This window comes from Triturus cristatus, chromosome 12 (assembly GCF_964204655.1).
Source record: "Triturus cristatus chromosome 12, aTriCri1.1, whole genome shotgun sequence".
NCBI classification, from domain to species: Eukaryota; Metazoa; Chordata; class Amphibia; order Caudata; family Salamandridae; genus Triturus; species Triturus cristatus.
In genome coordinates, this window is record NC_140595.1 from 179,708,650 (window position 1) to 179,725,060 (window position 16,411).

Here is a 16,411-nt window from a genome sequence, read left to right on the forward strand (position 1 = left end):
TTTCTTCAAAGTGTGGTCTTTTCAAAACTTAAAATATTCACCACAAATCAGCCGAGTAACGAAAACGAAAATACTCACCTGCTATTAGGTGAGCTCCCAGTGCTGGATCTTGGTGCCCAGCCCTGAAAATATTCACAACCGTACTTACCAGTAACCCAATTTTCTTCCATAGGAAACCATTGACTTTTTTCTGTGAAATTACTTTTAAGTCTCAATTTCTGCAATCTTTAAATACTTTAAAAATCGTATAATATCTGAAAACGTAGTTACTTACCTGTTTTGGATAAAGGTCCCAGTATCGAGTCTAGGCACCCAGTACTGGATAACAAAAGTAACAAGAACATACTATCCCTGCAACTTGAATTTTCTTCCTTAGAGAATCATTGACTGTTTTCTATGAAATATTTTTTAAGTGTCAACTTTTAAAATAGCAAAATATTGTCTAAAAATCATCACAGTAATTAAGTCTACTTTTATCACTTGATTGAAAGTACTGACCCAGGACTGAATCTAGGATCCAGTCCTGGAATCCCAAAAGTAATCCTAAAAGTAATCAGTTGCAAATAACTTGAAACTTCCATTGAACTCAATGCATGATTGTGTTTAAAATTGTAATGCCTATTGCAACCACTTGTAACTTTCTACAAAAGTCAATTGCAGATTGCAAAAGTATTTATATAAAGCATCTCATTCTGAGAAAGTTTATTTTAATACCTATTGTTGGTTCTAAAATAAAACAAGCATATATTTTTTATATATAAACCATTGGCCTAGAGTGGAGTTATTGAGTGTGTGAGACCATTTGCTGACTGAGTGTGTACAACAAATGCTTTACACTGTCCTCTGATACTGCCTTACTGCTCGACCAAGCTACCACTTTAGAGAATAAGGTCATATCTAACCTTAGCCTCTGCCAAACCTCTGGGGACTGTGGACTCTGTACACCCTGTACCCATGTGGGAACAGTATACACAGAGCAACTTTCTCACACAGAAGAAAATAACTTCTTTGCCGCTTACTCCATTTTTTTAGAATCCCTATCACCGGTTGTGGTAGGGAATGAACTAGAAGATTGCTTCGAACAAGAAGCCTGGACCACCAAGCTTTCCGGTGACGGATGAGAAGACAGAAAAGCCAGATCCCCAGGAGCAGGCCTGTACCTTCTTGAAATGGATCGGGAAACTGCAGGAGCAGACAAGGGCTTCTGCCAGACTCACAAAATAGGCTCCGTTAAAGCCTCATTAAAGGGTAGAAGAGGTTCAGAAGGTGTATTAAGAAACCTCAGTCAGGATATTAGATTTTACCTCTGCTGAAGGAAGCTGCAGATCATGCAACTCTGCAGCCTTCCTTATCACAAGATAAGGAGTAATGTCCTGCAATACTCCAGCATTTGGAGATGAAAGATCATACTCAAGAGAAGTATCCAATCCACTGGCTTCCTGTAAGCCTTCAAACTCGTCCACAGGCTCAATCTCTCCTTCCTCCTGCCCCTGTTCATATTCATATTCCTCCTCAAGAAGCCTCTGCGCCTCTCTACTAGAGCGCTGTTTCAGAATCAGCGGCGGCGTTAACTGTGGCGCCGGTGACGTCAATGGCGTCGATGGAGGTGATTCAGCTTCAAATCACGTAGTCAATAGAATCCGAGACGGCGCACACTCAACAGCAGAAGGAGTCTGAGGAATTGGAGTGGAAGACCTCAGTGCCGGAAAATGCCAAGCCGGAGTCGTCGGCAAGAATGGCACAAAGGGTGCTTGAGCATAGTGGTGAGGCACACCCAAGTTCAAGGCCAAAGAACCCACTGGGCCGAAGGCGCACCAGATGGAGTAGAGGCCTTAGCAAACATGCCAAACATCACATTAAAAAAATGCGTAGGGTCCGATCCAGGAACAGGAGGATATGGATTCATACCTTCCTGAACAGCAACCACCTGAGGCTGACTTGGAGCCTACAGAGATGGAGAAGATGGCGCCGCACAGGTGAAGCCACACGGACAGGAGATGACTCCCTCGGCATCGGAGACAAACCAGGAGCCGGAGAACCTTCAGGCAACGAAAGGCCCTTAAACGCCAGCGACCTCGGAGCCGGAGATTGAACCGGTGTCGCCCGTGGATATGGAGTTGGAAAAGGAGAAACAAATTCCTGCCTTCGAAGCCGCTTAAGCTGGAGAAGGCGACCTTAAAGCCCTGACCTTCAATGAACGTCGAGAGCCACGTCTCTTCTTCGACTTCTTGACTTCGAAGTTTGAGAAGACGACGACTGATTGTTTGACCCATCTTCTCCTTTTTGCCTCTGGCTTTATTAGTTTAGCCTCCTGTTCCTTAATGGCCTTCGGATTCATCTTCCTGCAGCTTCGGCACTCATCGACATCGTGACCCGAAGACAAGCATCGAAGGCAATCATCATGGGGGTCAGTGATCGACATGTGACCGCCACACTCCCTGCAGGGCGTAAATCCAGACTAGCCATTAGAAATCCTCAAGGAAACAAAGTTAACACCTTAGAAAATGGAGAGTCCCTAGAAAAACCGTTACGCGTCGACGGCGCAGAAAAAAGGGAACCGACGTCAGCATGCCGACGAGTTCCTCTTATGGCTCAGATGACGCCATACCGTGTCGCGAGCGGAGCCGTGCTATTATGACGTCCTCGTCGACGTTGGAGAGCTAAGAAAATTGGCAGAATGCTGGCGCAGGAAGTATTCAAAAGGTGCGGAATCCACAGGCTGAAGTATCCATCAGAAAACTTCCTACGTTAAGCCCAACTTGATGCCCAAGTCGAAAATAATATAACTCGCTCTAGTGTGCAATTTTTGCTAAGTTGCCACTTTGTTACCCAAAGTCTCTTGCACATGTTTGTTTATGGATGCACACAGGGTCTGTCCCCAAAACAGATTTCTGCCCTCCTGGGGAGATACACGAACTACTCCCAGGAGAGGACACAAAAGCCTGCATGGGGGAGAAATGTTACCTCTCCCCGACAGGAAACTGGTGTAGGCCCTAAAGGTAAACTTCAAGGGAAAATGGGTAACACTTGGGAAAGATACTGCTCTATTGTTTATGCAGGCAGTCCGGCACTGGGGACATACAGGGGAAACCAGTTGTCAAACCACTTTTTCAAGGGCATGTAGCCTTTCCCCGGTAGCCATACCTCTGGATTGGCTTAGGAAGTTCTAGAAGCGGAGAGAGGTGTCCTGCCATCTTGAGTGGGCAGTACAGAAAACTCTGGGATAGCCAGATGCCACACTTTGCAGGAAGTGGTCATCAGAATGTATGAAACCTAGAAACCCATTTGCTACTGATCGCATCCGACCCCGAGGGTATAAAGAGCATCGCCTGAACCCAGATCTCATTGGACTGGAGAAGACCGAAGAAAGGCTACCCTGCTTCACCATGGACCCTGCAAAGAGCTTGCACCGACGTGAACTGCACCTACCGAACCTGGTAGCTAGCAAAAGAGGGGGCTGTGCATGTTGCATCCTGCTTGTGGATTAGTTTTCTCCTGAGCTCAGCCTAAGTGGAACTCCAAGGTTCAGTTAGCTGTTGTCGTCCCATGCAGCACCATGTTGTTGATGGTCTGTCTTCACCTCTTTGGAACGCTCTGGCTCCTAGGATCAAAGTCCAGTACGTCGAAAACTTGTATTGCTGTTCGGCAGACTATTCTAACCTATTTTCGTCGATTCTTCTCTCCAAATCTCAGGAACTCCTGTATAGATTCAGAACCAACGGCAGAAAAAAAGATTCTAAAGATGGCGACCAAAGGTGGGTGCTTCCGGAGGAAGCAAGTCAACGTCACAGAAGGACACAAAATGGGGGTATGTCGACATCCACTAACATAACAAGCATTGAAAATGCAATAGGTCTTGCCTTTGATTAAGTTAAAGCCATTTGCTTTGCTAATGGTTTTGTATAGCAAAGCAAATGGCTTTAACTTATTGCATTTTCAATGCTTGTTCTACTTATGTGGTTGAGAAAAACACACCGACTTGGCTACGGAACGGCGGCGGGAAGCGACTGTTCGCGATCAGCTGTGTCACTGTTTCGTGGACTCAAAACGAAATAAAAGACACCTCGTGCCCGGTAATTTCCGTTTTGTGGTCAACAGCGCACTCGGCACTAGGATGCAGGTGTGAGGTGACACTCTTACCAGCTTTACTTGATGCTGGAGCTGTACCACTGTGCTTGTGTCACAAAGCATTCTATGGGGGCAACAAGGTGGATCAGCAACACAAAGTTTGTATTGTGAAGTGCCATAGTGGGTGGAGCCAGGGACCCGCCAGCTGTATAATGGCTCCACGGCTCCCTTTCATGAGCAGCGTTGGGATCTGAGGGATGTGGGCAATTGGCTGCCTCTAAGTGAGGCCGTGATCCAAAGCGCTTCTGATTGGTTGCCTCCTGTCGTTCCTCAAAGCCTGGGGAGCTGGGTGAGATGCAGATAATATGAACACAAGCTGTACTTGGATGAATCACCTGGCTTCTCCTAGCAGCAATAAGATCCAGCTTTGCAATGGTGTGTTGCCGATTATTTTTTGGGCTGCTTTCCTCAATTTTTACATCTGGGGCTGCATCCTCTTCTGCTTTTTACCCAATTTTAACCACTTTCATGAACTACATTTTTGGGAATACAATTGATAACGTTTACGTGCCCTAAAAGGCTAACTTGGGTCTGTTTTTCTTTTATAATCATTTTACGAGCTGAAAAAGCAGTTGCCGGTTTAAAAATACTTGGAGTTTTTCGCAATTACAGAGCAACATACATCTTCAAAGGCTTAACTTAAGATTTTATCTTTCTGGTTGATGCAATTAGACCGTTAAAGTGTCCAGAATTAATTCCAAAAAAAGACTTTGCCTAACACTGACACCGGCTTTGCTGGCGGTTTCACCTACTTTAATGTAAAGCACAATGAGGTCAGAAACCTAAAGTATAACTAACTTTACCTTGTGCAGTTTGGGGGATTTAAAGGTGAGCACGTTTTATTTTTGACCAAACACCCTACACGTGTTCTCAAGTTACATACAGAAAAGGCCCCCTTTACTGCTGTTAGTGTAGCAAAATACAGCATTGTTAGGGTTAATAGGGCCCACCAGGGCTCTGGTCCCCGGTGCCACTTCACCTATGGTATCTACCCCCGCCACTGCTTTCACTGCTCGCGTTTATTAGCGCTGACCCTTAACCGCCGAATAGTGAAACGCAGACGGTTTTTCAAAGTGAGCGAAACTATGACGAGTTCTCCAGTTGAAGTTCACCATATAGTTACTTTTTTCCTCCAAGCATACTCATTTCGGATAGTCCGAGAACCTGCAAAATATGACTTTTTGGGTTTGACGAGCCCATTCGAGGGTGTTTATTTAGTAAGTACTTCGGTTTCACTCTCTGGCCAGGCAAAAAAAAGTAATAGAAATTAACGTATTGCGTCGCCGCTCTGTGCACATTTCAGTGCAAAGCATATGTTCAAAGGCAAATGCCCTGGTACTGGGGCAACCTTTATAATTTAACTCTACCTCCTCCCTGATCACTGATTTTAAAAACAGCCAGGTGCTCACAAGCTTGCAACAGGTCAAAGAGAAGCAGTGTCCTGGTGACAGAAGCAAAATAGAACCTGCGTCCCGCAGAGTCCTGCTTGCTATCAAATATTATGGTCACAGATTCACAAATTGTAATGTCATTTGTGATATATATCTCATTTTGGGCAGAACAAAATAAAATGGATGACTTTAAGACCAGTAATAAGAAGACACCTCTGGTCCCCGGTTTCACCTACTTTAATGTTAAGAACAATTGATATTTCATCTCGGAAATTAGCCGTAATGTCTGTGTGTGGTTACCGCTGGTCCGTGAACTCTGGCGACGTCGTTTGCGAAATGCAGAATAACGCTGTTTTTCTGGTTGTTTTTCGAGGGGGCGTGGTGCCTGCGAGACACGTTCTTGCTACTTTCAAAACGCCATCCTTGCCTTAAAGTGCTGGGAAGCCTGTGTGCTCGGCTGTGAGGCACTTTCAGTTTGTGTTGAGAGAAGAGGGACAGCGACAGATCTGGAAGGTAGGGGGCGCGAAAAAGACAGGGACAGCGAGGAACAATGATGGAAGAGGTGGCGACGCAAGAAATGGAGCGGGCACTAAGAGGGGAGAGGGCGCAAGGTAGACTGGGGCCGCAGGTAAGAGATAGGAAATGAGGGAAGGCTCGTGAGAGAACGCGGTACATTGATTGAAGAGGTGGTGACGTGAGAGAGGGAGCGGGCACGAAGAGGGGAGAGGGCGTGAGATAGACGGGGACTGCAGGTTAGAGATAGGAAATGAGGGAAGGCTCGTGAGAGAGAGCAGGGTCGTAAGAGAGACCGAGGCCTAGGAAAAGGAGGGGAGGCAGGTAGAGAACAAACACGTATTCAGAATAAAAAAGGTGCAGTGGATGAATTTATCGACTGAGCCACCAGACCTGGCCTAGTCTGATGGAGTCGTCAGAGTGCAGTTTGCTTGCCCAGAAGGCAAGTTACTGCCAAAAAAAGGGAACTTCTGAAACTGCTGTACCAGGCGACTGGTAGTCCCTGTTGCAACTAGACTGTCAAGCTCAAGAGAGAGATGTTGACACCTGTGGCCAGGTTCGCCGCACCATGCCAGTTAAGTGAGAAGTAGCCAGAGAAAGACCCCTAACCGTAGCATTATGTATCCCTTGCATTAGGGCGACTCAATGGAAGTCAAGGGCAAGGAACCACTAGAACTGGACTGAACAATGCTTTTCTTCTTGTGGCAATTGTTTGAGGACATTGCTGGTCCCGCCAGATGGCACCCTGATGGAGTTGCTCACCAAATGTAACTCAAACTAACCACATTCACACTTACAAAGCATTTTGAAAGAAAATCTTGGTGTCAAATGTATTACATTTGCCAATGCTTGTTCACGGTTAAGTAAAGTTCATATTTACTGTACCCTGGTAAATCTGCATTTCCTGAACCCTCTGGTGGATCTTTTAATTGTCTATTTTTATAAACTGTTGGATTTAAAGTGTCTCATGTATTTCTTCTTCAAATGTTTAGGTGCTGTTTAAATGTTTCTTGTTCCACTATGTAAGCCTGATGGATGAGAGTCACAATTACCCAGAGTTGAGTTAACAGTTAAACAAAATTTACTAGTTCTAAAGTAGATGGTATTACACGGTGAGGTTGCACAACCACACCATAATACATTCCATTTCCTCACAGCCAGTCATCGGGGCATCAAAGTGAAGCAGTCTCATTTAGAGGGAATAGAGGAGTGTGCCCTTCAGGAGAACTAACAGCAGTTGACCTAGCACTGATAGTTTTCAGCGTCATTGGTCTCAGAAAGTGAAGTAGCTGTGACTTTAAAGGCCTCAATAACTGCATCAATCTTGAAGCTGTTGCTAAACACACCTGAAGCACACGGCAGAAAAACAATCTAAGATGGATTTGCATTGAGAGGTGAGGAGTCACAGCACATCCCAAGACTCGAAGCCTCTTCGAAGAAAAACAAACTGAGCCCAACATCATATGGCAGGAGTATGCAGCGCATGTTAATCTACAGCCAAATATGCTAAAAACAAAACATTTTGGAAGTCAATTAAGAACAGACAGGGGGGCTCCAGATTGACATTAAAGGGTGCAGAAATATATAACAGACAGAAAGGTAGAGGTTATATATGGGTGTGGGCCATCACTTCCAGAGGTGGGACGAGGATGCCAAGATGCAAATGGTGCCACCTGTGGGCTAGTAGGAGCAATAGATACCGTCTGGCGAATTTAAAAAGGTGAGCAATCTGCAGTTCGAAGTATCCATCAGAAGTGTCATATGCTTAGGTGTCAAGCGAGCTCAACAGCACTGTCCACCAAGACGTGCCTCACACCACTTATAAGAACATACGTTAAAACCCTAAAGCATGAATATTCAATTGACTGGCCAATGAGGAATCCAACAGGATATTTTACTTCCATCATCTTAGCACAAATTTCAGACAATAGGCAACCATACCAACACCAAAAATAAGCAACTGGATACAGCTCTGAGGTGTTTCACCGAAAACTCAAACCTGAAAGTCACCCTACTGACCACAAACAGACGAACTAGACTCCAGTCTGCAAAAACGTTTGCCAAGTCATAGCACACATTACCGACAAGGACTGCAAACCCATACTAATAATTAAAAAAAACGGCATAATCCAAGTGCAAATTACCAACACATCCAAGAGACTGAGCAGTAAGGAGGACTAATTTACTCCTTAGAAAATTCACATGCCAAGGCTTTTATTTTAACAATCACTTGCTCCTGCTGAAAACCAGTTCCTTCAATTTTAAAACCCACCAATAAGACTGCACTATGTTCTTATGCAAATGCATCTTCACAAAAAGTTCTACAATTAATACCACAATAAATACTGCAGTAGGGAAATACTTTGTCCTGCTCACTAAAATAACTTACTGGTACGTCCTTTTTAAAGCTGACACCTGTAGGCCTCGTGATGGTGATCGTTTTTGCAGTGGTGGTAGTGGTTGAGATGGTGACAATCGTGCTGACTTGACCTGCAAGAGAAGCTTTGGCTGGAACTTGGGCTTGGGCCTGAGCCTGAGCAAGTGCAATACTTCCTGGAGTAGTGATGGAACCCTGCATCTTCACTGGAGGATCTCGAGACTGTTGACCATACTCTATATACTAAAGTGCAGAAAAAAAAGAGTTACTGAAACCCCAATCACTGAAACAGAGAAACAAAACAGTCCCATTAAATAAACTGTGCAAAGCGCAAAACAAAAAATCCATAAGTTCCCTAGAGAACAGTGTGGGCAACTAACGTTTCGGACACCACTTTTTCCCCCCACCCACACAAGTTGGAAATAAGGAATTTCAGATTGTACTCCCTGCCCATTCTTTAAAAGTATGTAATATGCAGGTTAAGGGGTACTCCAGATTGTACAATTGTTTTCTTAATGAGGTATATTTAAAGAAAAAAGGTTTAAAGCTGCAAATGCTACGTTTAACGAACACAAATTTAAGCCATGTGCAATTTCTTAATTCTATTACCCAATTATTAAATAGGCCAATTTGAGATTCAGAACCACCGGTTTTAGATCCAAAGTACACCGCTAACCTAAGGATTTTTGTAATGGACCTCTGCACTGGATAGAATTAGTGAATTCAAATTGGGTGAACTCAGAAGAAATGTAACAAAAACTTGCTTTCCATGCCAGGGCAGAGGCAAATCGCAGGGCTTATGCAAGGAGTGCAAATGGTTGGTAGACAGCAGGCTTTAGTTTGCAACCATAACTTACTACACCTTCACGAGCCCAATCCCACCCCTCAAAAAAGCTATTTTTAAATGTACAAAATTAAATTTCATTCAAACACTCACCTCCTGTAGGTGATGAGGGAACTGTATAAAGTGACTAATAGAAGCCAAGTGCTGACAATACTGGGGATAGTCCTTCAATCTGTCAGCGGCAAAAATATTAATCAGTCAGGGAAAGAGCACGAGAACATGCATAACATCAAGAATGCAAAAATGCAATAACCTACTGTTTCCTGGAGCAACATTCACTGTGCAACAGGCACCTATCTACAACGATCAACCTCCATCGATCTATCAAGTCTACTGAATATATCAGCAAGGGGGAGATTGCAACAATCGCTTCCAGGTGACCTGCCAACTGGATGACAGTCAGGCAGCACACGGTTAACATACCCCAGTATTATGTTACATGGGCAGACCTTGGCATAAACAAATGCATCTGCACAATGGATGCTGCTGATGGAAGCTCAGACTAGACTTCCAGATAAATTGGGTGCTCCCTGTAACAGCACCTGAAAGCAAGATTAGCAAAGGGAAAGTTGCTCGGTGTTAACACTAGAAATCCTAGGGGAATGAAGGCATACGGTCACATCCAAGACTACTAGCTCTATGTAGCTTGAGTCTGTAATGACTGAAGTACCACCATTAAGCAAGGTACCTGCAGTTGACTAGATTGTGCTAAATGAGTATTATAATGCTCAAACAGGTTTAGCGGTTTTTGGGGCAGTGATACCTCAAAGCCAACAAAATGGGTGTCCATGTCAACGCGGATTAGCGGACCAGGCTAAGGCACTCGCACTGAGGATGGGAGTTTCTACAGCATGCTTATTTGAGTAGCAAAGAGGTCTTTGCAATGAGGGATCTTAGATGCTTACTGCTACCCAATGTCAATTTTCACAAGAGAATGTGAAGTTTAAACTGTTGTGCAATGGGAAAGCTTAATAGTTTGTCTAAGGAGCCATATGAAGCTCTGTGAATATAGGTACACTAAACTATCAAGAGCAGGTGGAGATCTGAGGAACATAAATGCCATATAATCGCACAGGGTATCTGAGGCTTCAATGAAGTCAAAACATGGAGGTCTATGAGGAAACAACGTTATAACAGATGAAGCAATAGCTCTTTGGTGCACAAAAAGGCACACAGTGCAATGGAGCAATTCCTAAGTAGAAGCCCTACATTACTCTAGAGAACCTTTAGATCACTTGAAGTGGCTGCATAGAACAAATGTAGTATCAAATGTAACTATCAGGTTTGAGATGATTACACATAGCCATTTGGTTAAAAATTGGATTTTTCGCATTTAGTTATGTGGGCACACGTAGATACAGACTGAAAAGCAGTCCAGACCTAGAAATACAGCTTTTGCTAATTTACAGTTTTGCTGGATTACATGAACGAAACACTAAGCTCTGCATTTATATCCGACCTCCACTACATATTTTAATTTAACTTTGCCCAATAATCCAAAATACCCACAACCCCCTCCCCAAAGTCAACCCATGAATGGGAGCAATAAAACGATATGGCTTTACAAACAAAGCTACACTGCTCGGTATGGAATGAAGCAGGTCATTCCACCTCTCAACATAAATCTAACAAAATCTGCGTCTTTACAAAAACGTACTACGTGCCCGCTATTTTTATTTTAACCCGCAAGACTAAAAAAAAATCTACATTAAGTTTGATAAAAACAAAAGACAATTTGAACAAATGAAGTCACAAGAGCAGCAGACTCACCTATTTTTAAATCTATCTAGTGCAGCAATGCCAAAATAATACATTTTGGAGGCAAAAGGCTTGCGTAAGGCTTCAAGGACATAGCGTAGGGCAAGGCCCAATGCCATGTATGTGACCAGTCCTTTCTCTATGATCCCGCCAAAGAGACAGGCTGTTATGTGCAGCTCCTTGTCTGGGTACTGGGGGAAAAAGCGGTACTCCTCAAACAAGTTCCTTAGCATACAGTTAAACACCTCTCGCTCGCGTTTAATGGTGGAGTCTTTAAACCTCTGCAGCATTTCTAACACCTGCAAACAAAATTAGAAACCAAGTTACCATTAAGAGCCCATAACGGCTTCCTCATGCGCTACATAGTATGAAAAATAGCACTACGGAGCCATTGACAAATGAGCATTGCAATAACGAAAATTAACCATTTCTTTCAAACATACAAATCCTTTCACCTTAAAGTCTAGAGATGTAGCAGTCTATTAAGTAGCAGTAATGCCAAACAGTGCTTGTTAGTCCTAAAGTACATTGAAATTGGTTGTAACTCGTAAGAACACACTAAACTTAGAATACCATTCACATACTGGACGTAAAAAGCATTGTCTACTATTAATGAACACCAGTGCAAACTAAATCATTGAAGACATTTTGGATGGCAAACGTAAAATCACTGCAAAGGGGTTCAAAGATTGCTTAGGTGCACATAAACCATACCACAAACCCCCACATATGCAAAAACAAGCATTGGCAAAGTCAACATGTCCGCACTAGCAAACGAGACGTTTTATCCATTTAATGTGTGCGACTAGGCATTGAAAGTTTAAACGCAATAAAAAGTATCAATTGACATGCCAATGTTTGAAGAAAAAAAAGTAATGACTCATTACCAAAATACATTTTAAAATAGGACATTAAAACAGACTGTCTCACCAGCCCTGCCACTGAATGGACTATTTGGCAGAAGTGAATAACCAAACTGCAAAGTCAAAATAAACAGACAATGGTTGACATTGGCAGACCATTGTACCATGCTGTATGCTAAGATGGAAGAACGCAAAATACGAATGACAGCTGAACTGACCAATTGATTAAGAGGATCCAGTAAAAGCCCTTCTATGTATACCGCAGCAAGTATTTGTATCCGCTTTTGGAAAGCACGAGGCTGGAGAAACTAAAACGGTGTCTAGGTCAGACTTGAACTGGACTACAATCCTGACAGCTTTCTTCTTATGTAGTTAATCATCTGCCCAACCGCATTACCTGACTTCTGCCGAAATTTGAGGAAAAAAGTTCGAAATGTCACTGCAAGTGCCAATTTTTGCTTTCATTCAGTGGAATACACAGCTTTGGAGATCAGTCCACAATTGGTAGTATGCAGTTTGAAAAGGCAGCAGTCATTAAAAACAAACGTCACTAACATTTTCAATAAAAGCAGGAAAACGTGCTTGCTTTCAGTGGGGAAGACTATAGAAAGAAAAATGCAAAGCAGCAAACCTGATTTAAGCGACTAATACGAGAAATGTTACATTCAGTAAAACTAGTAGCGATGCTCCAATTTTACGATGCATTGGATCTAATAGAACAGACCCATAAATTCTTTGAGGAACAGGGGCCAGATAGTGATTTCAATCAGTGTTCAAACAAGGTATAATAAGAAAAAAAAAAGAAAACTGCTTTATGGTATACATTGTATATACAGGACAATGAATTCGAGAACAGAAGGTTAAGTGCTTGTTTCAATAATCAATATTTTTATATCAAATATGTTGTACTATAATCAGATCAGAATTAGCAGCAGTGCTCATAAATAAACATGGTGATGGTGACAACTCGAACGCCAAATATCCCGAAAGTGCGTGAGAAAGAGAAACCGTATTAGACTCACTAGATGTAGTGTGTCAAATTTATGAGGGTCCGTTATGGAGGCACATTAAATGCCCCCCCCCCCCAAATAAAAAGACTGCCCGTCTTTATGGGCCGTGTGCATCAACGAAATTTCCACCATCTACTGATTTGCAAGTCATCATTAGGACGAGAAAAACATTCTAAGCACTGTGTAGGAACATAAATATACGGATAGAGGATTAACAGATTCATGGAAGTCTTGAATCGAAGTTATGATACAAGACTGAATGATGCATGATCTGCCAAATGTGCTTACGAGGCTTAACTGCTGCAATGAATTCTCTAATTAATCTAAGTGAAAACGATGTAGGGAGGTCGAAATCTCGGTTAATAAGGAAATGTTCATTAGCCTGTGAGCATCTGCTGGTAGCGTGAGGTGCTGTTCATTCACATACACTGCGTACTCCTGCCATCTAGTGTTGGGCTAGGAGGGTGCAAGCTGTGTTTCCAAAACGTTTTGAGTCACAGGATGTCGAGTGAATCCTCCCTCAGTGGCAAGGAGAATGGGCTCGACTGTTGAAATATTTTCACACACGGGTATGCCCAAATGAGGAGCAGTGAGTAACATCAATACAGTGTCCATGTGTGTTAAGTAGATAAAAGAGGAAAATGCTACTTACCGGTATGCATCTGTTCTTGGAATGTAGAGCTGAAGAATGACATGCTTGTGCATAGATCGCCATCTGGTGTTGGGCTCCGATGATTGCAGTTTGTTGATGTCTTGGAAGAAGTCTTTGTAGTCAAGAGATAGGGGACTCCTCCCTTGGCCCATAGTGCGCATGGGCATCGACTCCATCTTTACATTGGTTTTCGCCATGATGGGAAATGATTGAGTTTGTAAGAAACAAATAAGATGTCCATGTGTAATGTATCCAAGTAAGAACACTGGAACAGATAGAGGTTCCGGGGAGGCGGGTGGGTGTATGTCATTCTGCTGTACGTGCCAAGAACAGATGCATACTGGTAAGTAGAATTTTACGTAGAGGCTTATCAGCTGCAGAATACATACTTGTGCATAGACTATAGCAGTGCTCTCCCCTAGCGGTGGTCACCTGTATCTGTTACAGTGGTCCGAAAAAGTGTTTTAAGAACATCCTGGCCTACAGAAGCTTGTTTTGCCTGCACGTCTACACAATAGTGTTTGGTGAAGGTGTGTGGCGTAGACCATGTTGCTGCCTTGCAAATGTCATCTTAGGGAATGTTCCCTAAGAATGCCATGGAAGCCCCTAATCTGCGTGTTGAATGCGCTCTAGGGGGAATTGTTAATGTGCGTTTTGCTTTGTGGAAGCATATTTGAATACATTTGACTATCCACCTGGCAATGCCAGCTTTTGGAGATGGGGTTTCCTTTATGAGTTGGCGAAAAAGCTACAAACAGTTGGTTTGTTTTTCTAAAAGGTTTAGTTCTGTCAATGTAATAAAGTATCGCTTTTTTGACATCCAGTGTGTGAAGAGATCATTCTGCTACAGAATCTGGTTTTGGGGAAAAAACAGGCAATTCCACAGATTAAGATGGAAAGCAGAGATTACTTTGGGAAGAAATTTTGGATTTGGTCTAAGAACTACCTTGTTATGATGTATTTAAGAAAGTTCTTGTATGGTTAAAGCCTGGATCTCACTTACTCTTCTAAGAGAGGTGATTGCGACTAGGAAAGCTTCTTTCCATGTAAGGAACTGTAGTTAGCATTTGTGTAGAGGTTCAAATGGAGGACCCATGAACCCAGTAAGGACAATGTTTAAATTCCACACTGGAGAGGGTGGGATTGTGAGAGGAATTATACTTTTAAGGCCTTCCGTGAACGCTTTAATAGCAGGTACCCTAAACAATGACAAACGTCTGTTTTGTAGGTATGTGGCAAGGGCAGCAAGATGTAATCTTATGGACGTGTATGCTAGATTACATGTTTGTACTTGCAGTAAGTAGCAAAGAATGTTTTGAATCGAAGAATCTAGTGGGTCAATTTTGTTATTGCAGTAAATAACAAATCTTTTGCATTTGGCTGCAAAGCAAACTCTAGTAGTAGGGTGTCTAGCTTCTTTAATAATGTTCATACAATCCAGTGGGAGGTTGAGGTAACCGAACTCTAGGGCTTCAGGTTCCAGATTGCAAGCTTCAAATGAGCTGGATCTGGATGCCTTATCTCTCCATGGTTCTGTGTAAGAAGCTTTGGGGAGAGGTGTAGTTTTTGGTGTGGAACTACTGAGAGTTCCATAAGTGTTATGAACCATGGTTGCCGGGCCCATTTTGAAGCAACAAGGATAATTTTGAGAGACTGTTTGAGCTTGCGTACTACTAATGGGATGAGTGGGAGTGGCGGAAAAGCATACGCAAATCTGCCGGACCAATTCATCCATATCGCATTGCCCTTGGACAATGAGGGTGGATACCTGGTGGCAAAGGTTGGGCATTTGCGTTTGCGTGTGTGGCGAACAGATCTATGTGTGGATGGCCCCACGTGTGAAAAAATGGATGAAGAACTTGGATGATTTTCCCATTCGTGTATCTGCTGTATCTGACAACTGAGCAGATCCACAATCTGATTGTGAACCCCTGGAAGATGTTCTGCTAGAAGGTATATCTTTTGTGGGATGGCCCATCTCCATATGTTTTGCGCTAGTTGAGTAAGCTGCAAAGCAGGTGTTCCTCCTTGTTTTTGTATACAATACATTGCTGTCATATTGTCTGAGCAGACAAGGACACTTTTGTTGGTCAGATGAGGTTGGAATGATTTTAATGCGAGAAAGATTGCTAGTAACTCCAGGTGGTTGATGTGGAGCACTTTTTACTGAGAGAGTCCACCTGCTCTGAATTGTAAGTTTAGGAGATTGTTTCCCAGCCAGTGAGTGATGTGTCCTCTGTTAGCACTATCTGTGGAACTGGGACTAGGAACGTCCGCCTTGTAGAAAGATTTTGTGTGTTCCACCACTGCAGAGAGCGATGTGTGCGGCTGTCCAACACCAAGCCTGGTTCCACTGACACGCTAAGCATTCCTGTAAAAGGCGCATCTGAAGTCTAGCATGAGGTACTATGAAAATGCAAGAGGCCATCATTCCTATGAGCTGCATAAACACTCGAGCTGGTAGCGAGTGTTGGGGTTGAAATTTTGTTATGAGGATTTGCATACTGGCTATCCTGACTGGATTGGGATATGCAAGAGCTTTGGAAGTGTCCATTGTGGCCCCTAGATACTGACGTATGTGGGAGGGCTGGAGATGTGATTTGGTGAGGTTTATCGTGAACCCCAAGTTGTGGAGCAGATGAATTGTCTGTTGAGTTTGATGAAGGAAGAGAACATGAATTTGTTGTCTTCGCAAGTGGGCGGCTACTACCGCCAGACATTTTATGAAGACTGGGTGCTGTGGTTACTCCGAATGGGAGGACCATGAATTGATAGTGTTGACCGTCCACTGTAAACCTTAGATATTTCCTGTGAGCATGGTGTATAGGAATATGGAAGTAGGCGGCCTTGAGATCTAGAGTGGCAAGGAAATCAC

General features: G+C 43.3%; 1 protein-coding gene across 10 annotated transcripts in view; it reads right to left on the reverse strand.

Moving 5' to 3' along the window:
* Positions 1-16,411, reverse strand: part of CNOT1 (CCR4-NOT transcription complex subunit 1) — a 1,579,387-nt gene that overhangs the window by 912,039 nt on the left and 650,937 nt on the right. For 8 of the 10 annotated variants that reach the window (XM_085638198.1, XM_085638193.1, XM_085638199.1 and 5 more), the window contains 3 exons: positions 11,024-11,310; positions 9,347-9,425; positions 8,422-8,652 (listed from right to left, as the gene is read on the reverse strand). In XM_085638198.1, coding sequence (XP_085494324.1) covers positions 8,422-8,652; positions 9,347-9,425; positions 11,024-11,310 — 597 coding nt within the window. The remainder of the gene's footprint in view (positions 1-8,421; positions 8,653-9,346; positions 9,426-11,023; positions 11,311-16,411) is intronic. The other 2 variants (XM_085638201.1, XM_085638200.1) reach the window with 1 other exon arrangement.